This window comes from Neolamprologus multifasciatus, chromosome 7 (assembly GCF_963576455.1).
Source record: "Neolamprologus multifasciatus chromosome 7, fNeoMul1.2, whole genome shotgun sequence".
NCBI lineage: Eukaryota > Metazoa > Chordata > Actinopteri > Cichliformes > Cichlidae > Neolamprologus > Neolamprologus multifasciatus.
The window spans coordinates 50,400,651-50,427,950 of record NC_140445.1 but is presented as its reverse complement, the minus strand read 5'-3'; the positions used below and the strand labels follow the sequence as shown (position 1 = coordinate 50,427,950).

The 27,300-nt window shown below is 38.7% G+C and overlaps 1 protein-coding gene across 6 annotated transcripts; it reads left to right on the top strand.

Moving 5' to 3' along the window:
* The first annotated feature begins 82 nt into the window (after positions 1 to 82).
* Positions 83 to 27,300, top strand: LOC146515249 (uncharacterized). Of its 6 annotated transcripts, none has more exons than XM_085169134.1 (17): positions 83 to 821; positions 9,483 to 9,586; positions 12,616 to 12,741; positions 13,265 to 13,595; positions 13,693 to 13,734; positions 13,823 to 14,512; positions 14,893 to 14,928; positions 15,017 to 15,084; positions 15,219 to 15,465; positions 15,596 to 15,721; positions 16,829 to 16,872; positions 16,965 to 17,043; positions 18,407 to 18,538; positions 18,615 to 18,779; positions 20,415 to 20,486; positions 21,879 to 21,910; positions 25,593 to 27,300. In XM_085169134.1, the coding sequence occupies exons 2-16, from the start codon at positions 9,513 to 9,515 to the stop codon at positions 21,906 to 21,908; spliced, it is 2,262 nt and encodes a 753-aa protein (XP_085025260.1). In that variant the 5' UTR covers positions 83 to 821; positions 9,483 to 9,512; the 3' UTR covers positions 21,909 to 21,910; positions 25,593 to 27,300. The 6 variants fall into 6 exon arrangements, with proteins under 6 accessions (XP_085025260.1, XP_085025261.1, XP_085025262.1 ...); XM_085169135.1 differs by lacking the exon at positions 83 to 821 and adding an exon at positions 8,699 to 9,231 and having other exon boundaries at positions 15,219 to 15,473; positions 15,604 to 15,721; XM_085169136.1 differs by lacking the exon at positions 83 to 821 and adding an exon at positions 8,706 to 9,231 and having other exon boundaries at positions 25,596 to 27,300.

Sequence of the window (27,300 nt, the reverse complement as noted above, 5' to 3'; positions counted from 1 at the left end):
TTCAGCTTTGTTTTTATCTGATTGCTCTTTATTATTGAAGAGAAGGGCGTTCCAGATGTTGCCCTGATATACAGTCGACTATAAATTATGTGATGGAGCAACTGAACCAAATCGGGGAAATAAACAATAATGCTTGTTTTGGAAGTGCAGACATCCTCGTAATTTGGATTCTGGTCGCCTCAAGCCCGCTGGAAACAATAAACAACTGAGTCTGTTTGGCTACCGCACATGGATTCAGAAGAGTGGTTCTTCATTTCTCAACCCTTTCTGTAATTTGGCCAAACCACTGGGGCTGAGACCGGGAGAAACCCTCTAATTGGATGGAAATGCTCCTAAATGAAATGCTAAATGATCAATGTGATTGTTTTTATTCCAACTTATGTGGCAGGAGCAATACATGTATATAACTGATATGCTAATGTATGGACCACCGTGTTTATATCTATCCTTTAACAATCAGACAGGCTCATTAAGTACACCTGTCATTTAACTCAATACATCTAAAAGCCAAATAGTGCACTTCAGTCGTAAAGCTTTTTATACACAATAATGCAGCACTGCTAAACTGCATAGAAAAGAAAGCGCAAGTTAGAAAATTGAATCTATGTTTAATATTTTTAACCTTTATCAACCAGAGGAATCAGTTGCACTGCAATTTAAAGACATCCCTAAAGTTAACCTGTGTGCATGCACATGTCAACCCTGTGAAACTCAGTGAGTTTGCAGCTTGAGCAGGCGGAGCTGCACATTGCATGCTCTGCTTATAAACCCCTTGTCGCTCTGTGCCTGCTGATTTCCAGCCTCTTTGGTCTGCAGGCCTGGTAAGTTTAATCATAATGTGTGATGTAGCTTCACAAGGTCATTAGCGCAGGCTTAAAGGGATGTTGTGTTTTGTATTTAGACTGACTTGTGTGGAAAAAACTGTATAATCAGAGTGAAGTACATATTTACAGCTGCTAATGACTGTTGAATTTGCAGTGGTTTCATGTATCATTTGATGTGAGGACAAAAAGACAGCTGGTTCAGATTTTGAAACACCCCAAAGAAGACTCTTGAAAAGATTTGTTAGGTTATGTTTTATATGGATGCCTCACTTTTGTACTTCTTCTGTAGTACTAATTATTACATCTGAGCATGCCATCCTCAACCTAGATTGCTTGAAAAGAGATGAAACTGAACAAATAGAACATAAATATAAATGCACGGCATTCATTGTTAAAGAAACTAAATGTTTAGATCTCTATATGAGACTTTCCACACAGAGATATTAGGAGAACTTAATTGTGTTCCCTCAATACAAGTTTTTAACATCCTCAAGCAGAGACAAGAGTGAGAAAGAGGTTTCATGAAAACTGAAGTTGATGTGAAATATCTTTTTACACTGTGTTTATATTTTTATCTTTAATACTATTAATTTCATTGTTATAAAGAAAATTGATTCTACTGTATCCAACTGCATAGAAAAAGAACTCTAACCAGGAGTGACAGAAACAAAACAAGTCTCACAATCCCTTTTCATGAAGTAACTGTGAGCTTAATCATGTACAATTTGCTGGCGGGGACTTCTGCAAATAAGTGGTTTCAGCTGCCCATATTCTTGTTTTTCCTCCCTCCTTTCATGAAGCTTAGATACTTGCATCTTTCTGTGCAACAGAACGACAGAAGTCGAAGCCATAATTCAGTTTTAGTTTTCTGTTGCTCATTTATTAAGCGGACGTCTGGCTGTGGACACACTGTTGCTGTGGTGGACATGCCAAGTCGGCCTCTTATTCCTTAGATGGTATTGCAGATAAAGGCTGGACCACACTCGGTTGCAGTGTGCGAGTTTGTGACCGGAGGCTGATCTAGTCTGGGACTGGAAATGTGTTTGGATTTGAAGAGCATTCTCACTCACCCATCTTGATTACAGAAATTGGGATGACTTTGTATCCTGAAAGTGAAAACAGCTGTGTATGCACAAAATGTAAAATATATTGTTAACGCATTTGATTTCCAGTCTTTCATATCCAGTATGCACAAATACAAGAGAACAAATTCTCAGAAAGTAGAGCAATTCAGATATTTATGTTTAATGTTTAGCTGTGTATGACTTCTTCCTTTTACCCCCTTTTTAATTAGTACAGTCCAAACGCTATTGTCTGCATGGTGCCAACTGTGTCTGGATGCAGATGGAAATACAAAATGTCTTTTGAGCGTGAGCACATGGGAGCTGCTGCAGTTTGAGTTGAAAATCATCCATTTAAAAAGTTGTGAATCAAGTTTGCCAACTGAGAAAGTGATACGGGGAAAATTCAGCTGCTGGTGTTTTAATGCGAGCACAAATGGGTCTTTGTGCCTCAGCAGTGGAACGATTTGAAAGAAAAGCACACCGCATGGTCTCTGGTTGTACAGGTGGGGCACTCTCAATGGGAGAGGAAATGGTTTTCCACATGAGCAAATTACAAGAGGTTAAAGGGTGAACATTAATGGCACTAATGTTAATGAAGTCATTCGTCAGCGATCAGTCTGCCGTACAGGAGAAATAGCATTCCCGACACCAAGAGAAGAATGATTTGGAGTTAGGAATCATTTCAAGGGTCCTGCTTTTTCTCATGGTCTTTTTTAATAATCACCCTTCCAGTTTGGGTTTTTGCCTCCCAGCACTATTTTTGGAAAGCTTATTCACAGTGATCACAATGGAAATAAGTTATTCCTGGGTTACCACTTTGTTTAGCAGCAGGTATTTTCTTGAGTAAACTACGATCTCTGTCCATGGCAGGGACATTACAACTAACACTGCCTGTGTACTTCCTTAAAAGGAGGCCAAGTACGCCATCTGAGCTGATGGGATGTGGAGCAGGGAGTGCACGTAGCTGCATCTATTTCCATTGAGTGCCCGGCTGAGGATGAAGCAATAACTTGGCTTTGAATTAGGATTATTTATTGAATTGTGTCACCAGACATATTTCATTCCAGTCAATGATCGCTCCCACTTTGCAATGTTTTATCAGCAATCAAACAACAATTTCCATCAGCTGATTATAAGCTATTATAAACCATTTGTTTAATAAAACCAATCGGTGCTGCAGAGTCAAGAATTTACTAAAGGCCCCTGTCGCTTTGCACAAAGCTGATAAGATAGTTGCAAATCTTCACATCAACAGCCACAAAACAGCACAGACTCCTTTTCGTCTCTTTTTACAAATATTTTAATGAGCAACAGAAAAGGTCACCAGTACAGTATGTTGTCGCTTGTAAACTGTGTGTGATTTGTATCCTGGTGATGGACTTTTTTGAATGTGACCATGTTTGGTCATGTGGAGTAAGCAGCTGTGGCTTCTTGATTGATTGCAAACGCCTCTCTGGCAGCTGTTTATCTACATATAAATGTGTTGAAGTACTTTTTTTTATCCTTCAGTGAGAAACTTGTCTGTCTTTTTTGATTTAGTTTCTGCAGCGCATCCTATATGTGCTGTAGATATTTAGCTGATGCAGTTTTGGGCAGGTATTAAACAGTCATATGATCTCAGTTACCAACCTTACAATTAGCCAGTCAGACAAAATACAAGTCAAAGGAATCAATTAAAGAAATATTCATGTATAGTTATTCTGGCCTCGTGACTGTAGGCCCACCTAAAACACAAAGACTGGAAACAATGGGAAACGGCTACTTTACAGTATCTGTCACCCTCAGAGTTAACAATCTCAGCAGTAACTGACATGTAGCTATAAAGTCTGCTGGCATGTTTCTCTAAAATGATCATAATTTAGAAGAGTAGTATGCTGGAAAAGTTTATTTTCCTTTTTTTCTTGCATCCACAGTTATTGCTGGACTCATTGCAATAGAGACAGAGCTGTGCAGTTACTAGTATCCAGCTGTGTGCCTGTCTGTGGTGAACATTTCCTGATTGAAGATGTGAAGTTTTCTCTTACATGCCAAACCAAATGTTAATCACACATTAGGAACAGTGTTAAACAGAACAGAGTCTCTGTCTCAGGCTCTTTTTGATGTCTGACTGATACATTTGGAGACACTCTGTAAAGACACCATCAGTAAGGCAGTAATCACAAAGGCCGACAATATACAAACAGCACATGGTGTTTACACAAAACTGGAGAGCCAAAGGAGAAGCATGTAGCTGATGTAATTATGGGCTTTTAGTGAAAGGCTTATAAGACTTATTACGAGCTTCGATGGACTACTTGAGGGAGTCTCGGGCTAAATCCAAGTTGGCTTTCAGAAACGAAGAAGTCAAACGTGGGCTTACTGTGAATTAACCGCTTTGGATAAGGGACACTGGCATGGGTTACTATTGTGTTTTTCCAGGACTGTTTTTATTACTTAACATTTTATAGGTACATGTGTTCAGTCGCATCTGTCTGAATATGCCAGAGACCTGCAGGCTTTCTTTTAATGTACTTAGTACATTAGCACTGACTGAATATTATTGTGATGTAGACTTTATGCCATGTTTGCAAAATGTGCTTCCTCATGAACTGCAGCTGGTTGTTTGGCTTCCTTTAAAGGTGAAGTTTTGCCATTCATTGCTGCTTCAGAAAGCTCTCCAGTTATCAGGTTGAATTCCCACTATTGGTTTGGGTTTTATATATTAGAACTAGTAAGGTAGCAGCATGACACAGTGCTGCAGGGTAGCAGAAGATCGTGCTGTCATCATTTAAAGCAATAGGGTACCTAATAATGATTTGGGGGGACTTTTTTGTGAAAAAGAAAAAACCCAAATTATGATTAGCTTAGCTTGAAATGAAGGCTGGGAAAGGTAGGAGCTGTTGTAAGTTGTAAAAAAAATCTGTTAGCTACCAACACCTGTAAATGTTCAATAGACATCTCTGTACATGGTTTGACGCTGTTGACATTTTGGGATAAATAATAGCAGTGTAGACAGATATGACAGGCGCACTGAACAGATGAATAGTGACATATAAATATATAGTTAGTGGCGTGTACAGGTGATGAGAAGGGATTTTTTTGTTTAGGTGTAACCAGGCTTGCTTTAGCCTTTACCTCCAGTCTTTATGCTAAGCTAGCTAAGTACCTGCATATTCTGCCTGTCTTTGGTTTCGTTGGAGTAAACGCATTCCCTCAGAAGTCACAGTTTTGTTTAGCTTTAAATGTCAGTGTTTGATATTTTTACATCTGACTTAATGCAAGCCAGACATATAAGGCTAAATATTCATGAACAGTGTGTTTTTTGTGATTCTTTTGCTGCATGAAAGCAGTGTGCTCAAGTAGCGGGAGAAATATACCTAAATTAAAGGGCCAGTGTGATCAGTGCTTCCACATATTTTTGGGCCTTCAAACAAAATATATATAACAAAATATAGAAAAAGTTATTCCTAGAGGTAATCTGAACTATACAAATCATCTGTCCATTTGCAGATAGCACTGTTATGGGGAACTCGGAGAATAATGTCTGTGCTGTTAAGTGCATGTCTCTCAGTGCAGACAAAAGCTGGGAAGAAAGGCAATCACATTAGAAAGTTTAAACATTATAAAGTCTAAAAACTCTCAAGAGATTTGAAACTTTATAAATAGAGATCTTCACTGGCATCGATGGACCAGTGAGGCAATGTTTGCGTTAGCCCATCCAAACATTCCTGCTTCACCATTCAGACATCTCTGAGTTGTTCAGCTCAGTCAGTCCTTGCGTGATGCTCCATAGAATCCATAATTCAGACCACCTTTTATGATGCTCAGACCTCTTCTGATCCCATGAGGCTGTGAGAGAGGGATGAACAGGTTGTCACTTGTGACCCTGAGAAGAATTAAGTTAGTGAACAAGTGACAAGTGAGTCTAACAGTTAGTTCACACAGAAAAGAAAGTCATCCTCATTCACAATCCTGGCAAATAAGCTTTGGTCATTGTCAGTGTACATCAGCTGATAGCCCAACTCATACCCTGATGTGCATCCAATAGGTGAATCTTAATAAAGGGCACTTCTTTAGACAGGCCACAGTTTCTGAGAATCTCCGGTCTGCTTTGCAACCCACCTTCTCCCCTGCACTCCCTTTCATGCTGTATCTGACCGAATGACTCATTGATCTGACCAAATATCCATCATTTATTTCTTTGTATAGTACATGGTTTGCAAAACACTACAATGTACTGTAGTTGCAAACAAATACAAGGCCTTTTGCTTGATTGCTAACGTGTAGTATACAATATAATCATTGTGCATTGGTGCTGACAGAAAATAGTCCCCAACAAAAATGTGTTTTATGCTGTTTGAATTACATTTCCTAATAACTACACTTGCATGTGTTATTAAGAGAACATAATGTTAATTTTAGCTTTTTTTCCCCCCAATGCTGAATTTTAGCTTGTTCTTCCAGATTTTAGAGAAAGTCCTTGTTTAACTCTGGTCTCTATAGAGCACCGTCGATTATATGTATATATTAAGCAATCTATTAGAATAGCATAGAATAGAATAGAATTCAACTTTATTGTCATTGCACACGTCACAAGTACATGGCAATGAAATGTAGTTTGCATCCATCCTGAAAGTACTTTAGCAATAATATAGATATATTACAGAATATAGATCTATTAGAGATATGATACAATGTACACGGCATGAAGGTATGTTATGAATAAGTATGTACAGGCTATAACTGAAGTGAATGTACAAGCTATATACAGGCTATGAACAGGTTATACGTATGGTTATAAATATGAAAAGCTATAGCAGATTATAGATATACAATTGCAAGTATTAATAAACAGTTGTAAAACTATAATTATTGTATTGTACAGTATGATTGTCTATACAGCATTTACAGTAGTGCAATCAAGTAATGGGACAGTAAGATATATGGATAAATTATACAGTAGTTATATAAAGTGCCAGTGGTTGTAAGTGGTGGTTCAGTCCATCATCAAAACGGGGGTGTCAGTTTTTTGGTGCCAATAAATCTCTGTTCAGTTTCCCACAAGGGTAAAGTCTAAAAGAGTGCCATCCTTTTCCTGGGAAACTCAACAGATTTGGGTGTTTCAGGGAAAGGGACGCTTTTGGCTCGTTTTGTTTGTAAGTCTAAGTGACTGTATATGGTACCGGTCATAGTACAAACTAAACTGTGACATGCTTATGTCCCATTATGATGCACTGCTTACTGTTGGTGGGCTCCTCTGCAGATCTGAAAATCTTGAAACAAAAATACAGCGATGAGAGTGAAGTGGCCCTCTTTAGTATAACCTTATATGACCAAGAATGAAAGTAAAGCTAGCCGGGTTAAGCTTTCTTTGAACTGCCTTATAATGTATTGTATGATTGTTTCTAAGGCTAGAAAATAGAGTTGTTTGACCTTAAGTGAAAAAGTGTGATGTAATCTCCCAGTGCTGGCTCTTGTTCTGTTTCTATTGTGAAAGACAGGAATGCCTATTTGTCATGGGTTAGAGCTTCCTAAAGATAGTTGCAGTCTTTTTGGCTCAAGACTAAACTGATTTTATTTTCTATTTTCAGTACAGGGTGCATGACTTTCAGCTGCAGTCTCACAAAAAAATTGGTATGATGTTTCTAAATCAGCACGGCCCAGCGACCGACTAAGTGTTGCTGCTTGCACTACTAGCAGTAGGAGGGCACCTAGGAGCAATTGACTAGTTGCACAACTTCATGTTCATCCAAAGAAAGAGCAAACATTTGGAAAACTATAATTTTATTGCATGCTGAACACTGGATTTGAGCAGTCTTATTCCAATAACAAATGTGGGATCAGCAGCAGCCCATTTATAAATCTATACTTTGGTTTATTCCCTAACTTTTCAATAATTTGCTGTCCTTCAGCTATTTTAACCAACCAGGGATGTGATGACAGTGGAGTAGAAGCAGGATTTCACTAGACAGGTTCCTACAGGACTGGCAGACACTCACACACACAAAAGTTCCCCCTCACACTCACATTTTCAGCCAAGAACCATCAGTTACCTTAGCATCCATGTCTTTAGTGGGAGGACAGGGCGGTTTATACAGTTGTTTTTGTTAATGCTGAAAGCCTATACAATGTGTACATTATCAAGTAATGAATTTAAATTATGCTGAATGAGTTTGTTAAAATTACATGAGGAGGAAAAAAAGTGAATTTTGATTTATTGGCAGCTGTTTGGAGTTAGTGTTCCAGATGTTAATATAAGGTGGCAAGCTGTTAAAGTGCTATAAATGAAGGATTTTGTGTCAGCCTAAGAAGCCATTTTATCTAAGTCTGTGCATTTAAATGAACCCTCAGTTCTTTTCTCTAAGCCAGAAAGACTAGCAATTAGTTACTGGGCACAGGCTGTATGACTTTAGTGAGCTTTGGGAAACCCTGCAGGCCAGATTACAGCTTTATTATTACTAAAATGGGGGCTTTGGTTTTCAGTTGCTCTAGCTGAACAGTTGATTGTAGATTATAAGCTTTGGCAACCTTTTACAAGAATTATAATTTTATCTGTGATGCTGGAAACTCTAATGACCTTTTAAATGCACAGGAATGCCCAGCCTCTGTAGTTCAAAGAAACCTGTTTGTAGATTGCGTTTCCCACTGGATCTCTTTATCTGTTTTCAATGAAACTACAATAACAGCATAGGGAAACACGAGGAGTCAAACATGTTTGAATAATTTAATGAGAGAGAAGAGAGAAAACTGCACTCTTCTTCCTCTATTTAATAACAAATGTATGGGGTCCAGTACAGAGCCAGTAATTACAAATATTATTCATTATAGTAATTATTAGTTGGAGAAAAGTAATTAAAAGGCTAATGGCCATTTTTTTTCTTTGGCAACTGAAAACCAATGTCATGCCAGGCTAATTGCTGAAATATAAACCACTGCGCACTGCAAAGCTGTCCTGTGACCAGTAAGGGTTGTGCAGTGAGTAGCGTTTTAGAAGCACGGAATAATTCTGTAGAAACCTTTATAAATTAAAACCGACACATCTGACATAAGCTAGATAAAGCAGACAAGGTACAGTAAGCAGAATAAGACAAAGTCTAAGTCCAAATTCAGAGATCAGGGAGGGAAAAGTGAGAGTCAGAGGGAGCGAGCAGGAGTCTGCCTGAGGAGGAGGGAGGCTGAGAAAGAAAAAGAGGAGAGCAGAGAGGCAGGCTTTGCCTTTTCTGGTAGTTGTAGTCACTGCAAAGACAAACAGGAATTCTTTTTGCGCTGCAGAAGGACTGAGATATAAACCAGACTGTGGGAGCTGATATATGACAGGAGAGGAGTCTCTGTTGTCCGTGGACTAAACTTTCGCTATTGCTAAGGTATTGTAAACCAGCAGACACAGAAGTTTTTATTGATTTTTTCATATGTTAAAAAAAGTTGCCTTGGGTGGGCCCTTTGTTTTATTGCAATGTGTGTCTGTTAATCTGGACCCTACAAGCTGCTGTTAATTGAGTTTAAATTACCACAGTGATGAAATGTGGTAATTTTTTTTTGCATGTGCATTAAAAAATAAATGTCCATTTCATTTAACTTAGGATACTCATGCTGACATTATATTTGTGTCTTTTAGTGAAAAAGCGAGGAGAACCTTTTGGCCACCATGGATGACGACTTTGACCGCCGCATGGAGCTGAGGAGGCAAAGGAGAGAGCAGATGCGCCTTGAAGCCGAAAAGTGAGTAATCCTGTAAAACCTGTGCAAAACAACACATGCACACACACACACACACACACACACACAAAAGACACAGTCCTGAGCATGCAGACTTAAAATTACAAGTGAAACTCACAAAAAAAGGGTGAATGCACTGTGAATATCAGAACATCCTACACACATCATCCTAAATTAAAGTCTCATTAGCATTGTTAGCATGCAAAGCATTTGTGTCGGCTCACAAAACAAACCGGATATATTTTATATTTGATTAGCAGGGCCTAGTCACCCCCCACGCCCACCCCGAAACACACACACACACACACACACACACACACACACACACTTTTTTTCAGTTTTTAAACAGCAGCTGTTTCCCAGTCCCATCTGTGTTGACACTTTTAAACCCTTGGGTGCAGTGAACCATTCTGAAAACATTAAACAAGATGTTCCTTTTCTGATCGTTCTTCTGTGCCCTCCGATGATTGGTTCATCTCATGGACACATGCTCAGTGAGCAGGCCTTTCTATATATGCATACTATATGTTGTTTGATGTATGGAAGGATGCATGATGGAGCTCTTTGTCTCCACACGAAGCAGAAGGAAGAGCCGATAATGGCCCAATGATCTCCCCACTATCCTGAGCTCATTAAGGGGACCGTCATCTGTGCTGCTGTTTGGGTTTACCTTTCATTCTCTGTTGTTTTATTCAGTCTCTTTCATGTGCTCAGCAAATTAAACAATAATGTTTAAAAGATGGTGCTGATATCCACCCCAGTGGTGTAAAGTAGAAGGTTTGTACTTGCTGTGATCTCAGGTTGAGTAGAAACAAAGTGAGAGATGCTGACACTTAAAGATGTCAGAAGTGTTTAATCACAGAGCTAATTAAACGGATGATCAAACACTGCGGTCACTGCATTTTACTCTCTGAATGGATTTGAACAGATTATGATCACTTTAATCCTTTATGTGATCATATAATCAAGATGTCCAAACGTAGCCCAGCATGTTGTGTTTTTTCCAGTCGGGTGCTGTCATATCAGATGTGCCATCAGTGCCCAAGAAACGAAGAACATTCCTTGCAATTTTCTCACAGCCAGCCATGCCAAACCAGTCTGCCCTTCCTTTTATGCCTTCCAGTTCCTCTCCAAATGCTGCCGACACTGGAATGTTTTGACTGTAATTTTTATTCCAGTGCATAATAGCCTGCTCCGATGGCTTCAGACTTACACTGCTTGAGCTGAGCTTTTTAGCCTCGTACCTTCATTTCACTCAGCACCTCTGTTAGCCAAGTAGCTCCCATCATATTTCCCCTCATTTATTATGTTTCGTGTCCCCCGGGCTGGTTGTCTGGAAATGTAACTGTGACTTCAAGCTTTGGGTGGGGTTCTCTCTAATTGGATTGCTTCCTCACTGATTTCTCTAGGTGATCCGTGCCATTTGGAGAAACCTTTGCCTGTGGATTTATTGGATTTCCGCCTCATTTGGGTCTTTGTTGCTGTTTTAAAGACAGAAAGGATTCTTGTGGTTGCCTTCCACCTCTCGCAACATCTGTAAAAGATTGCCTCGCAGATTCAGGAAGAGCAGAGGGAAATAATACCCGTGTGCTATCAATGGACCATTTCAAGCTCCCTCTCTGTCTCATAAAGCCTGGTAATACTTAAAAAGATACTCCCAGGCATGCTGAAAAATTAACTGTGGAAGCATTCAAAGCTGGATGAAAGTCACTGACAGGGGATATGGGGTTGATGGAGAGGAAAAGCATTGTTCTGCATCCCTATTCTGTTGTTTTTTCTCCCTTTTTCATATATTACATGTTGTAGTATTAAGTCCAGTCTTAAGAGCCAGTCTTTTGAAGTACACGCATCTTCTTGGATGTGGCATTTGCATGTGTAGCATGTGTGTTTATAATTATTTCTTATAGACTATTTTCCTCTCAGTTGTGGTATCTCAAATCTTCATTGTGTCTTTTGAAATCAGCTTAGATGGTATGGCTTTAGCTTCTCATGTGGTCAACATAAAAATGTCACATATCACATATTTCTTTTGGAGGAAATTGTGTTTTTGATTTATGTGAAGTTTTTTAAATTTTTATCAGGAAAAACACTTGTTTTTTCACTTTAGGTTTCTTAAAAACATTAAATAAAATGTGTATGGGAAACTCCACTCTACACTAAAGCCTTACATAACACGTCATAGTGTGTCACAAGTAAAGTAGGCACAACCACGAGGTCCATGGAGCTCAAAGCCTTTACAGTTAGGTCCATAATTTGTTTTAATCTGTTCATCTATACAGCGCCAAAGTGAATTTACAGTCAACTTTTAATACTAGTACAAATACTAGAAGAGGAAAGTACCATTGGGAACGATCCAGCGTTCTCACGTAGGCAAACGTGTAGTAAATGGGCAGAATCCATGAGAAGCTTAAAGGGGTGGAAGGAAAATGCAGAACCGACTATTTAGACTGACAGTGCCAGGACAGGAGGGAAAAAGACAAAGAAAGGAAGTTAAACTAATAGGCATACACGAGCAAAGTGATAGGCAAAAAACAAAAACATGAGCCGAAACTATATCACAAACTCCAAACCAAGGCATTTACAGATTCAATAAAGGACTAGATGTTACAATCTCTGATAATGCATTGCTGCAAATGAAGAAAGTCTTGAGGGATGGCTACTATGAAGAAAGGCAGCCTGAAAGCTTTACCAGCGGGACACATCATCAGTTGTGGCTTAACTTCACAGGGTGTTTCGGGCCTTTTATCACAAATTATACCAATTTTATTTTCTGCTTCTTTTAACTTCCTTGGTTAGGTTTAGGGATTAGAAATCTGATCTAGAGTATAATTTTTAAAGACAGATCATCAGTAGTGGACCTTGGATTCATTGGGTGTTTTGGCCATTATCACTAGACAGTGATATTTTAGCACAAAAGCTGCCATTAAGCCAAAGTAGCTTTCACGTGGATTGACGTGTTTTCATGGTTTAACCCAAAAAACTGAAATGCATTTTAAACAAAACACTGTAATTCTGTATATGTGCTCTTTCAGGACAGGTAACACCAATGATGATGATGAGGAAGAGGCTCGGGAGCGAAGGAGACGCGCAAGGGAGGAGAGAAAGAAGATGAAAGACTCAGAGGAATCTGGTCTGACTGAGGTGATCGACACTAACAGGTAAGATGTGTAGACATCATCTAGAATGAGGTTAAATAAGTAACTTCCCATTAGGGGTTTTCTTAATGAAAAAAAAACTTTTTTTTGACGTATGAAAAATAAATTTGCACACAAGTTGAATTGTTGTGTATAAAAGCAGCACATTTTATTACCTTGGCCTATTGCACTGTGTCACAAAAAACAAAATAGTGTTTTTTCATTTAATTTTATTCAAATGCTTTTTTGTTCCTGCGTAAGCATCACTGAGAGAGAGAAAAAGAAAAACACAGCAGCTCTACAGCCTATCTAAGTGTTTGGCATTGATAAAGCCCTCCAGCCTTAATATTTGGAAAGCTCCAGCGGTTGTGAGGTTCTTGGATTGATGTTTTCGCTGGTTAGCCACAGGAGAAAATTCCACTCAGAAAGACTTGTGGGTTCATCACACTTGATCAGACCAAAACATTTGATAGCAGCCAAGATTTTGAGGTTCGACTTTGAGTGAATTTAATCTTTGGTGTTTTGTTTTTGTTCTTTAATTTTTCAGCGTGACAGAGACGGAGTCCTCCACAGCCGTAAACGAAGGGGCAGATGATGACCAAGCTTTGCTGGAGCGCCTCGCCAGAAGGGAGGAACGCAGGCAAAAGAGGATGAAGGAGGCCATGGAGAGACAGAAGGAGCTCGATCCCACAATTGGCACCACCAATGGCACAGACGTCACATTGGAAGAGCAGACTTCCATCAGCATCAGCAGGCAAGAAAATACAGAGGAGGAGGAGGAGGAGAAGAAGGAGGAGGAATCTGCCCAGGAGGAGGTGACAAGTACTGATACTAACTCTTGGACGAAAGAAGAAGAAGACACAAAGGAGGACGAGAAGGTAAGATGTGTTTCAGCCTTTTTGTTTGTTTTATAAATTATAATGTTTTTATATTGTGATTTTTTATTGATTAATTTATTTTTGGTGTGATTGTCAGGAATCTGTTGAAGAATCAAGAACACAAACAACAGGAAATGAGGTAGAGTTTTATGTCTTTTTACCTCTTTTAAACTCGTTAATTCAACTCTATAAAACTGACGGGAAGTAAATTTAATTTGTTTTTGTAGGAAGAGACTGAGGAGAAGGCTGCAGCAACAGAGATGGACACTGAGGAGCCAGATTTAGAAAAGAAAGATGCTGAAGATGAGCCTGCACCTGGTGTTGACAATGAAGAAGAAGAAGAAAAGAAGAGGCAAGAAGAAGAAGAAAGGCATCAAAAAGAAATGGAAGAAAAGCAGAGGATAGAGGAGGAAGAGAGACAAAAAAGGGAAAAGGAGGAAAAACTCAAGAAGGAGGAGGAAGAAAGGAGAAAGAAGGAAGAAGAGGAAAAACAACAGAAGGAAACTGAGGAGAGGCTTAAACAAGAGATGGAGGAACAAATGAAAAAAGAAGAGGAGGAAAGACAGAAAAGAGAGCTGGAAGAGAGACTGAGAAAAGAGGAAGAGGAAAGGCAAAAAAAGGAGCTGGAGGAAAAGAAGAAGAAAGAGGAAGAGGAAAAACTGAAAAGGGAAATGGAAGAAAAGAAAAAGAAAGCAGAAGAGGAAAAACGAAAGAAGGAAATGGAAGAGAAGAAGAAAAAGGAGGAAGAGGAGAAAAAAAGGAAGAAAGAAGAGGAGGAGAGACGAAAAAGGGAAGTGGAAGAGAAGAAGAAAGTAGAGGAGGAAAAAAGGAAAAAGGAGGCTGAAGAGAAGAAGAAAAAAGAGGAAGAGGATAAGCGCAAAAAGAGAGAGATGGAAGAGAAGAAGAAGAAAGAGGAGGTATTCATGGGATTTGTGGGACTTTTGTGTTAATGTAACTATTTGCAAAGTAAAAAAACACTCTTTATTTATGTGGGTTTGTTCTTGCTTTGCTGTGTGATGTGGTTTTGTGGTTTGGTCACAGATCACAGTGCAGTCGCAGTGTTTTGCTGGAGGTGGTGATATCAAGGATGCTGCAGTGTCATAGCGCTTTAGCTTACATCTGCTTTGCATTCACTACCAGTACTCTACTATTGTTTGATGGCCTTTGTCTTGTGTGTGTGTGTGTGTGTGTGTGTGTGTGTGTGTGTGTGTGTGTGTGTGTGTGTGTGTGTGTGTGTGTGGCAATGGATGTTTGCTGATCTTTTCTTTCTCTCTTATTTTCACATCTTCGTGTGAAGGAGGAGAAGCCGAAGAGATTTGGGTTTAAGGAGAAGGTAAAACAATACTAGCTGTCAATATTCAATATGTGTTTATTTTTCTTTTATGGAAGAAAAGCTTTTCTTTTCCCGTCTTTTTTGAAAGATTGAGCCAACCAAACAGAATGGAGCTGTCATTGAAAGTAAATTAAAGAAAACAGAAAAGACATCAAGGTAAATCTTGGCAAACTGCCTCCACAATGTAATGGGACTGCTGCTTATAGACAGTCAATGATTTTGATCACCGTTAAGTCTAATCTGCATGTTTTAACATGTGAATTAAATAAACTGTGCGTGTTTGCGAGCAGGGACAATCCGCCCTCCACTAAAGCAGAAGACCTGGAGCGACAGGAGGCTGAGCGAAAACTGCAAGAGCTGAAGCGCAGACGAAACAATGCGGAAAGTGAGGAGTTTGAGAAGATGAAGCAGAAGCAGCAGGGTGCCGAGGCAGAGCTGGAGGAGCTGAAGAGGAAGAGAGAGGAGAGGAAGAAGATCCTGGAGGAAGAGGAGAGGCAAAGGAAACAGGCACTAGAGGAAAAGAAAGCCAAAGAGCAGGCGAGGATGTGTTATTTGACATTCAGGGGTTAAATATACCAATTTAACACGGTGCATGGGTTTGGTTATGTGCTATTTATCATATGTGTGGCTACAGAAATGTGACAGCAAAATGGGGCTTTTGTAACAGGAGGAGAGAAAGAGGATGAAGGAGGAAATAGAGAAAAGGAGGGCGGAGGCTGCAGAGAAGAAGAAACAGATGGAGGAGGGGTCTACAAAGCCCACCTTTACTATCAGTCCCAAAGGCTCCTCTAAGGTGAGTGTCTGACAATTGGTTCGTACGGCTTAGAGTTGTCACAAAAGGTTCACTGAGTTGAGTTTACACACACAGTCTTGGTTGTATTTGCCCAGATCCTGCAAAGCCAGCTAAACATATGGCCACTTATCCACAGTAGAAACAAAAAACGTCTGTGTATCTTTTTAGAGTAATTCAAATAAATGCTTTATTATACTTTGAGCACTATAATAATAACAAACTTTGAAATCATAGCCAGATATCTGAAAACCCAGCTGAATAGAGAAAAATGCTTTTATTATAAGTTGTGTGAGTAAACTCTTTAAAATAGTGACACTGTAACAGTACAGGCTGTAAAATATAGCTGTCTTGTATTAATAATGTATCTGGTTTTTATAAACTTTTATGTAATTGAAAGAAATTCCTTGAGTTTTTTTGTCACCATGAGGTTGGAAGGCAACCAGAGACTCAAGGACATGTACTTAGCAAATAACACACTGTTTCATTTTCAAATCTAGGTTTTGTACGGTCACATACTGTGAGATGATTTGGAGTGCTGCCTTGTTCATTTTGCTACTTGATGACAGAGCCAGCCAAGCTGTTTCCCCCTGTTTCCATGCTTTGTGCGAAGTGGAGCACAGATATTGTTGTTCTCCCTTTATGGTCAAACATTTTTTCCTGGCTACTGTTTTTGTTAATTTGGCATTCCCTTATCAAGTTCTGGTTTTAATTCCACTGATATAAGCTGTATGCTATTGATTTAAAAAAAAAAAAAAGACACCTTGTGGTGCAACGCTACCATAGCTTTTTTTGTAGAGTGTGTCTTTTGTCGTGTCCCCCCACCTCACAGCACTGACCGGTCATGGCAGATTGCTGCCCCTCCCTGAGCCTGGATTCCTTCCTGTTTAAAGGAAGTTTTTCCTTCCCACTGTCGCCAAGTGCTTGTTCACGTTTCACTGTTGGGGTTTTCTCTGTATTATTGTAGGTTTTTACCTTACAATATGAAGCACTTTGAGGTGACTGTTCTTCTGATTTGGCGCTATATAAATAGAATTGAATTGAATTGCAGAATGTGATTTGTGGCTTTGAAACGCTACTTGGTGTAAAAATCCACATTGTTTTGTGCAGATTGGGGAGAAGGCAGAATTCCTCAGTAAATCAGCCCAGAAAAGGTAAGCTGCAAAAAAAAAATTTTTTCCAGTACAAGAGAAAAAGATAAATAAGTGGTTTGTGGCTTTTACTAATGCCCAGTTCATCTGTGCAGCACCACAGCCAGAGTGTCACACACTCCTATTGTCTCCAAGATTGGCAACAGAATGGAACAATACACTTCTGCCATCCAGGTGAGAGCTGATCTGTATGTTAAATATTAATCACCATTCTTAATAAAGGTAGCAGTAATAGTCGTGTTTTATTTGATCATATATTCTTTTAAGTTGCAACCAATGCAACAACCTTAAAATGGTCCATTTGAAGTCAGAGTTAGATGCATCAGCTACAGGAGAAACACATTTTTCTGGTGTAAATGGTTTAAATGGAGCAAGTCTCACATTATATGTATGGTTAAGTGTCATCGACTCATCTCTATTAATGGGTCAAACCAGGCTGAGAGGTGAAGTGTAGTGTTAGTTCAAAGTCAAGCATAATGACTCACATTCAGCACATCCAGTAGACCTATTTCATATGAAATAGAAGGTAAACACAGGTATTATTAATCACACCAATTAATACTCTCCACCTAATACAATAGAATCTACACATATTGAATTAGCGATGCCTGTTTATTTACTATTTCAAATCAAAATGATTACCTGGAAATAGTTCTATTGGCAAATCTCATTGCGGCCACTATTGAGGCTGCTTATCCTGTTTACTTGTGCTTTACAACCCACCTTCAGCCCAGCTCATCCTTCTCAAGTGTCTGACTTGATTAGCGTTTGTCTGTTGTAATTTTTTCCTCCTTTGCTCCATACCCTTTGGGAGATCTTTGCTGGTGGTCTCCCTGTCCCAGGCCTTTCTTACCCACACTTCCATGTATGCACATAGATGGGTGGGTAGGTCCCAGAACAGAGCAATACTTCCAAATATAGGTTGTAGATGGAAAGAATAATTTTTTTAAACTAATGTGAGTCTGACTAAAATGGTAATGGAAAAAAAAGCTGGACAGTAAATATTTGTTAAGACTGAGGAGCCATCAAGATTTAAATTTAGATAAGATTTAAAATATTATCAAAGTAAATGTAGCAGATAAAATGTTCAATGTTAGCCTGTGAATTCGAAATATACACACATGAAGGGTGTATATTTCAAATTAAATATGTGTAGATTAAATTTTTTTTTTTTTAAAGCTGTATTTTCTTCACTTGTTACTAAATGATTAAAAGTTACAGTTAGTTATATTGGTATTGCAACATAGACCTAATGTCAAAGCTCTGAAAAGTGCCGATCATTATTTTGAGGCTTTTTATCTCAGTAAATAGTAGAATAAAATTGATAAATTGAAATGAAGCACAGTTATCTTAAAATTGTGCTTAAGTACATGAATGTTCTTGGGTAAATTTAAATCTATGTTGTTATTTGCGTCCCTGAGCTTTAGTCAGCGTGCTCCTGTGTTTGCCCATGTAAATGTAACTAAATACATCTTTGGGTGCCTAGAAAAGCGCTATATAAATGCATTCCATTATAATTATTATTATGTTTTTACAGGGAAACAAAGATGTAAAATCTCCCAAGTCTCCAGTGGCAGATATTCCTACGGGGGGAACACGCAGCATCAAAAGTATGTGGGAGAAAGGCAACGTGGGCAGCACCTCTGAAAGTTCCTCTCCTGCAAACAAGGTAACGGAGAATGAGACAGAAAGAAGCTTAGTGTGGTTTAGTGTGTGATTGCATATTTAAAGTGTTTCTTCACCAGGATGTGGCCGGTATCAAAGGAAGTGTGACCGGACGTGTCAACAGTTGGACAGGAAAGCCGGCAGAAGGCGAGAAGACAGTAGCGCCAGCACCTGCAGCAGCAGCACCGGCACCAGCGCCATCAGCAGCTGCAAAGCCAGCACCAGCAGCGGTAGCAAAGCCCGCAGTAAGACCTGATAAATCCTTGCCGTGATCACACATCCACACACTATTGTAAATCAGACGCCAGTCTTCAGCAGAGTAATCCCTTGATATTCTGCACATGCTGATGTGCTCATTTGCACATCAACATGCCTGTCCTTTGTTGGCTGCAGCCTTTGGATCTGCACTCCAGGGCTGGACGGTGCTGCTGTCTTAAGTCTACACCACATGGAGAGTTTACTGAACAGCATATGCTGTCATGGCTTTCTTTGAGTTCTTGTACACATGATGGGAAAAGCTTAAATTAATTTATTTGAACAGAAGCCCATGAGAAATCTTTGTACAGAAGCACAAAAAAGTATTTATCTATTGCAGACAACAGAAGAGCCGTGAAACACCTGGCACTAGTTGATTGTCAGGTGGTTTAATGTGTGCTTTCTTTCTGCATTCCTTTTAACATCATTTATTTTGTATTTAAATCCTTTATTCCAGAAAACTGCAGTATTTTCAAACAGAAATCTCAGTTTTTTTCTGTTTGCATTTAACTCTCCCTGAAATGCATGTTTTAGTCCTACTGATGAGTGTCCTTTGGAAAAGGGGGAAAGGGTCATATCTATTCATAGCTATCACATATTATGACATGTCACAACAAGTAGATGGAAACTTAATGATTTAATTTGTTCTCTTTGTGGTTATATAGCATAAATAAATGTGTACTAGGGTAGTCAGTGAGCACTGTGTCCTCTTCTTAAAGCCAGACACCAGCTGCTAGTAAAAACTGTCTGGGGACACATTCATGGGGAGTAAAGTTGGTAGATGACGTGTGACATTGTTCTTAAGCAAAATTTATGAGCGAGATAACTTTGGTATCAAATATCTTGGCCAGAGAAGAGCTGTAACCTTGCTGTTACTCTTGCAGTAACACTTCCCCCTGATGGGTTGAAGCTGTACCACAGTCTGGTGCATGTGTGGATCTTTGCATCAAATCTTTACTGTGTCTTTACTGTGCTAGTGATATTTTTCAGCCTTTCTGTCCTCTTTAATTGTGCTCTTTCCTTCAGCTATCCTCACTCAAGCTTTTCCTGCTGCTTTTTGTCTGCTCTTCAAACTGGTAAAGGTTTTTCATATACTTCACCAATATCACCAGTAATAACCAGAAGCCTAATAAATATATTTGGGAACTGTATTTGCATCCATTGAAGGGAAATCATTTGGTACATTTACTCCCTGGACATTGATGACTCCATACTTCATGTGATGTTAGTTTTTAGTCCTCCTTTGCTTAAACATGTCACTTAAACCCTTTACTAAAAAATCCCTGTCTTCTCAGGATGAAAGCAGTTCTATAAAGCCCTTCAAATCTGTTTGAGGACCGATAAGGAAAGCTCTCCAATGTTTTACAGACAGTCCGAGTTATTGCTACTTTTTCTCATTCCTCACCATAAAAATGGTCATGCTTTCAATTATCTGATTTAATTTAAAGAAGGTTGAGGAGAACATTTGAGACAATTTCCTCATAGCACCTCTGTGCTTTCCGTTGATAATTTTTTTGGATAAAAGCTTCTTCTTTTCTATACTTTTTGCTTAAGTAGCTGGTCTAAATATTTCTTCTGACACTTCCCAGGGCTAACAATCTTTTTGTGCATTTTGTTTGTAACAGGATGTGAAACCAGCTGATGTGGGCAACAAGCGTGGCATGTGGGAAGCAAAGAAGGGCTCTACGCCTGGAAAGGTAAAGACACAGACACTGTTCTTTGAAGGGGCAATGTTAGGGTTTTAAAGGATTTACAATGATGTGGTAATAGTTGTTATTCTTTATTTAGTCTTTCTAATACATGAGTGAAAGTGGTCATTTGTGAAAATGTGACTCCAGGCTGATGTTACTGATTTGAAATCTTAAGTAAAAACATAAAATACACGTCTGCTCCAGTAATTCACTTGTTCCACATTTTGCCATGTTATAGTCTTATTTGTGTTTCACCTCAAAATTCTACACACAATACACCATAATGACGAAGTGAAAAAAGGTTGCTTGAAATTCTTGCAAATTTATTAAAAATTACAATAAATAAATAAATAAAAATACTCCAAATTGAGCTTAGATGCATCCTGAGCATCTGTCACATCTTTCTACAACTTAACTAGAGTTCACCTGTGGTAAATTCAGTTGATTGAATGACATGATTTGGAAAGGCACACACTTGTCTATATAAGGTCCCATACTGGACAGAGCAAAATGTCTGTAGTACTGAAGCTCCAAGGGAGCACAGTGGCCTCCATCACCTGTAAATGAAGAACTTTGGACTCTTACTAGAGTTGGCTGCCCAGCCAATCTGAGCAATTAGGGTAGAATGGCCTGAGTCAGCGACGGGACCAAGAACTCGATGGTGATTCTGACAAAGACAGGAGAACCTTCCAGAAGGACAACTATTTCTACAGCACTCCAGCAATCAGGCCTGTATGAGTGGCAAGATGGAAGCCAATCCTCAGCAAAAGGAATATGACCGCCCACCTGGAGTTTGCCAAAGCTTACCTGAAGGACTCTCAGACCGTGTCAAACAAAATTCTCTCTTCTGATGAAACAAAGATCAAACTCTTTGGCCTGAATGCCAAGAGTCATGACTGGAGGAAACCAGACAATGCTCTTGGCCTGGCCAATGCCATTCCTATAGTGAAGCATGGTGGTGGCAGCATCATCCTTTTGGATGTTTTTCAGCAGCAGGAACTGGGAGAGTAGTCTCCACAAAAGCACTCTGGCGAAGGTTCATTTTCCAACAGGACAACGATCCAAGCTTCTAACATCAAATTGAAAAAGACTTGAGGCTGTAACTGCTGCCAAAGGTGCTTCAATAAAGTGTTGAGCAAAGGCTGTAAATCCTTATGTACATGTTATTTATTTTATTTTTTTTTAATACATTTCAAAGAATTTCAAGCATTTTTTTCACCTTATCATTATGGAGCACTGTATGAAGAACTTTGAGGTGAAAAATGAATTTGATCCATCTGGAACAAAATATGGAAAAAAAGAAGCACTGTGAATACTTAGATGATAATTTGCCTGAATACCAGTGGATGATTTGTCCTCCCTCATTTATTTTGTTTCCTTTATTCCTCCTTCCTTCAGGTGGCTGTGGGAGGCAAGTTTTCTCGTTAACGGTAAGCTTCTGAAGTTACTGTATATAGTGGTCAAATGTAACTAAGTACCCTTACTCAATGCTGAACATTGATCATTGCGCAAGTAAAAATAAATAGCCTAACATACAGTAACACTCGTGCATAACTCGTACAACTATAATATACCACTAAAAGAGTAGAATAGTTGTTCCTTGTTTAATGTCAGAGAAAAAGTTTAACAAATACTAAAAAGATAGACTCTCTAATGGTAGAGTTAATATGAAGCGACACCTAGGTACTCGTTAGCTTAGCTTACAGAGATGGGAAATGAGGGCAAACAACCAATCATTTAAAAAACAATAAATAAATCTGCGTGTGATTTCAAGTGGGTTATATTGTAGACCAATGACCAGAACCCCTTTGGTAACCAAACCAACTGCTAGCTGTAGCTTTCTTCCTTCACAGACATAGTTGTAGTTTTGTATTTACAAACTCAAGTGTGGTATTGGTCACCACTTCCTTTATCAGAAATAGACAGCCTAGAATAAAGTAAAGGGCAAATGACAACACACATTTCCTAAAATATCAAATTAGTCCTTTCACTGGAGATATTTTTAGTGTCTCTACATTGGGGTTAGCTCTACTTTCACTCAGGTAACATGAATACTTCTTTTAACACTGTAAAGCTGAACATCGTACATGTTAAACCAGGGCTTTATGTTGGTCAGTCCTGGGGGAAGCAAACTTGAGATGAAGTGTGTCTGCCCTTCAAAACATTTTCTGGACAAGTAGGATAAGCCTTGACTGATTTATAGCCCAGCAAGAGCTCGTAACTACTACAACCCACCGACTTCTCTTTCTACCAGCGTAGCTGCTCACTGTAAATCAAATCTGCTGCTGGAGATTTTTGGGCACGGGCTCAGCTCTGTGGCACTGCGATCTATATTTAAAAAAAACCCTCACCCTGACCTTGTTTCCCAGTATAAAGAAAGTTCCAGACTCCTGGGATGACTGTCATGTTTTTGCTGTGGGCTGTTCCCCAAGTCCCACCTGGACTTGGGGAACCGTGCGGAGTGTCAGAGAGCTGTCAGACATACCAGAGTGCAGCTGCTTGATTGTCACATTACAACTGACTGCTGAAAAGGATTACTAGCAATTTAAGAAGCAAATCGGGCTCGATCACCAGGCTTATTCACTCTGCGCTAATGATAAAAACCTAAGATGAGCTACCACAGCTACTTGGGACAAGTTAAAACATTTGACTTTACAACATAAATCATGAAAAAGATATTGACTTTGGCATAATAAAGCTGCCTTGCTTCTTCGTGTTCAAATATCATGTTTCTTCTGACATGAAGGCATCAGTGCTTGGGCCAAAGTGTGAACAATAGGAGTGGAAAAGTGTTTGTCGAGTGTCAACTTCAACTCTAAATAGCACTCCTTGCTTGTAGCCTTCCAACTTCTTCATCAGAAATAGACGGCTGAGCAATGAAGTAAAGGGCAAAGTTACAGCTTTCAGTCACAAAGCAAAGTGTCCTAACTCTGAACAACAACAACAGAGGCACTGAACATGCATTATATTGTATTTATAGAGAACAATGGTCATGAAAGCATTGATTAATGATGCTGAGGCTAGTGGCTGATGATCTTTATGTTTTAAAGTTGTCACACTTGAAGGAAAATATGCACTGATCAGTTTTAAGCTGCTTTCCCCTCTTGTATCTGTGGAAGCGTTGTCTGTTAAATTGTCTGTTAAAATGTTTGATGCCCATATCAAACATGGCCAAGTATGTCCTCCTTCATTTCTTAGTTTTTTGCATATTTGGTACACTTTCATGTTTCAGATATTCAATTAAATTTTAACAATAAGCATAAATACAAAATGCAGCTTTTAAATGAAGATTTTATTTATTAAGGGAAAAGGTTAACCAAACCTACCTGGACCTGTGTGAAACAGAAAGTGCTCCCTAAAACTAATGATTGGTTGTGTGACCACTGGCAGCAGGAACTGCAATTAAGTGTTTGTGATACCTGGCAATGAGTCTTTCACATTGCTGTGGAGCAGTTTTGGTTCACTTCTCTTTGCAGAATTGTTTTAGTTCAGCCACACTGGATGGAAACGGCCTGCTTAAGATAATGCCAAAGCATCTCAATCTGATTTAAGTCCAGACTACTCAAAACCTTCATTTTGTTTGTTTTTTTTTATTTTGGGGAGCAATTCAGAGGTGGACTTGGTGGTGTGTTTCTTATCATTGTCTTATTGCATAACTTAAGTGAGCTTGAGCTTCTTCTTGACATTCTCCTTCAGGATTTCTGCTAGACAGCAGAATTTATGGTTCGTTAAGGTCCTGAAGTATGATCCGCTGGTATGATCTGTTTATGAAATGCTGTGTTCGTTTTGTGCCAGATGTAATAGGACTCAAACCTTCCAAAAAGTTCAACTTTTGTCTATTCAGTCCACAGAATATTTTCCCAAATGTCATCAAGATGTTTTTTGGCAAATGTGAGGCGAGCTTTTGTGTTCTTTTTGGTCAGCAGTGGTTTTCTCCTTGGAACTCTGTATTGTTGAATCATGACCTTAATCTAACGAGTAAAGTCTTCTGTTCTTTAGATAGTGTTCTGGGTTCTTTTGTGACCTCCTGGATGACTTGTAGATGTACTCTCAGAGTAATTTTCGTAGGCCGGTCTCTCCTGGGAAGGTTTATCACTGCTCCAAGGTTTCTCCATTTGTGGATAAAGGCCTTCGTCATGGTTCACTGGAGTCCCAAAGCCTTAGAAATGGCTTTGTAAGCATTTCAAGACTGATAGATGTCAGTGACTTTGTTTCTCATCGTTTTTAAGTTTCTTTCTTTCTTTAAGATCTTTTAGGCTTCTTCATTTTGTGGAAGGTTGTTGACAGGTTCTGTTTGATTTAACAGATCTGCTAAGAATCAGGCCTAAGTGTGGCAAGCTAAAGTGAACACAGCTTTCCAAAAAAAGTGTAAAAAAATTGTTTGATTGAGGATCTGAAAGATGTAAGTGTGACAATATGCAAAAAAGAAAATTAAAGAAAAAAGAAGAAATCTGAAAGGGGCAAATACTTTTTCACAGCATTGTGGAAATTGCTTCAGGTTGCTCTATAAAACACACCACTAAGGCAGAGTATACAAAAATAACGATTATGACCATGACTCGTGCAAAGTTACTTCAGTAGAGTGTAAGCATGAAGCGTGGTGTTGGAAACAAGCAAAGCATTTTTTAGTTTTGTAATCTCAAGGATTTTACTAAAGTTTTTTTTTAAAGTTTGTTTTAATACCATTTAGAGGCTGATATATATAAAATAGTTTATACCTTAAAAACATAAGGTATACCTTATACCTTTCTCTATTTTAAAATATTTTTTTTATTCATTAAGGGATAAAAGTAGATTTCCAACATCAAAGAAGATTTTTGTACCAACAAAATAAAATTTACATCATTTGGAATTTATTCATTGTTCAGATTTATATATTGGTTATTGGTTATTATGCACATTGTTGTCTATTTCGATAAAATTTCAGAAACTTGCAGAAGAAAAAGTAAATTTTTTAATGTAAATAATATTGTGGGATTTTATCAAGGTGATATCTGTTCTGTATATATTCACATATTCACCTGTGGTGTCTCACCTTACTCTAACAGTGACTTTATCAGCAATGGACACATCGAGAAACTGATCTTTAATGTCTTTCTGTTTCTTTTATAGCAGGAGTGAGACCCTAACCATTGACATCCCAGTTACACCTGTTCAAACTCACACTTCTGCTGCTCTACGTTCACACCTGTTCCCCTTCAGTACGCCCGTATTTTGCATGAGGTTCACATCACAATGAGGGAAAAGGGAATGACATAATGGGATTCCTGTGTCAAAGTCTTCCAGCTCTAGCTTTACAGTATCAGTACTTTTGCACTGCCACCTATTTTGACTTAGCCATGCTTCAAGAGTTTCATCAAAAATGAAAATATGATGGCTTGACTTGATATGTGACTATAAGAAAATTAAAAGAATATTACACTTTCTAACTGTTTTTACATGGTTAATACTCAGTAGTAAACTAAAACTGTCCATTAGCTGTTGCTGTCACTATTTTTCATTCAAGCATTCTGCAAGTCAGTTATTTTGCTTTCAGCTCTCATTAGCAGGTCTATAATTCATATGGTGCATTTGGGCTTTGACATTATGTCATATAGCTTATACCCAGTAATTAGTATTCTTGCTTTATAGTGATACATGCACACTGCTTTTTGTGATGAAAGTCATGGTTTTGATTCCATAGAAAGTATACTGTACTCCACAGCTGGATATTGGATGAAAAGCTTGTATATAATTTACTTGTTTTGTAGGTTTTAGTTTCTACTAAGGCATCCATCATAAAGGGTTTCTGACGTATTTAATAAGGCCTTTGCATGTACTAAATATAGATCAGTTAGACGTAATTAACAAGTCTGTGGTTGTGAAGCAATAAAGAAATCTCTTTGGCTAATGTTTACAATTTTGATAAAAGTTTTTAATATTTTTTTAACAATAATAAGTTGTGCACAAACACTCATAAATAAACCATTAAATGAATGACTTTGATGTTTGCAAAGGATGGCAGGATTCAGCTCTTCAAGAGAGAAATATATCAACATCTATGTAGGGGTGGGGAACGCCAGGCCTCAAGGGCCAGTGTCCTACAGGTTTTAGAGCTCACCCTGGGTCAACACACCTGAATCAAATGATTAGTTCATTAACAGGCCTCTGGAGAACTCCAAGACATGTTGATGAGGAATTTAGCCACTTAAATCTGCTGTGTTGAATCAAGGACACATCTAAAACCTTCAGGATACCGGCCCTTGAGGCCTGGATTCCCCAACCCCTGATCTACTGGGATTAATCTATTAGGCTTTCATGTTCTGTTAGTCATTTTTAGATACCTTGTCATGCAAACTTACTCACTAAAAATGGAAGACGTGATAAATATTTTTACCTGCTGAACATTGTAATTTATATTCCTAAATCTCCAAAATGGATGATGCACGATAATAGTTAGAAAGCCAATAAGCCTTGATAAAGGCGCTCTTATTAAAATTCTAATTAAAAAACACACAAGGATCCACACCTCAAATCATAAGTTAATATCATTGGCACATCCTGCCTAGGACTACTACAGCAGCGTGAAACATTTTCACGAATAACATCCAGCTTTGTTACTTTTATGGCTTTTTTTTGCAAAAAAAAAAGTCTATGAATACTTGAGTATGCAAGTATCTACTGTAACAACAGTTCAGTGAACAAATCTTATTGTATTCAACAAACAGGTTATAGTCTGGCTGCTTTGCTTATCTATTGTGCATTTACATGCCACCTACTTCAGCTTTTTATGCGTTGCAGAAACATTAGAGACCTGCAAGACAATCGCAACATGCATTCT

What these genes read in the sequence shown, in the direction of transcription:
- LOC146515249 (XM_085169134.1), top strand. Translation starts at nt 9,513, where the DNA reads ATGGATGACGACTTTGACCGCCGCATGGAGCTGAGGAGGCAAAGGAGA. An exon ending in ATGCGCCTTGAAGCCGAAAA is followed by an intron (nt 9,587 to 12,615) that starts GTGAGTAATCCT and finishes GTGCTCTTTCAG; the next exon opens with GACAGGTAACACCAATGATG. An exon ending in CAGCGGTAGCAAAGCCCGCA is followed by an intron (nt 18,780 to 20,414) that starts GTAAGACCTGAT and finishes TGTTTGTAACAG; the next exon opens with GATGTGAAACCAGCTGATGT.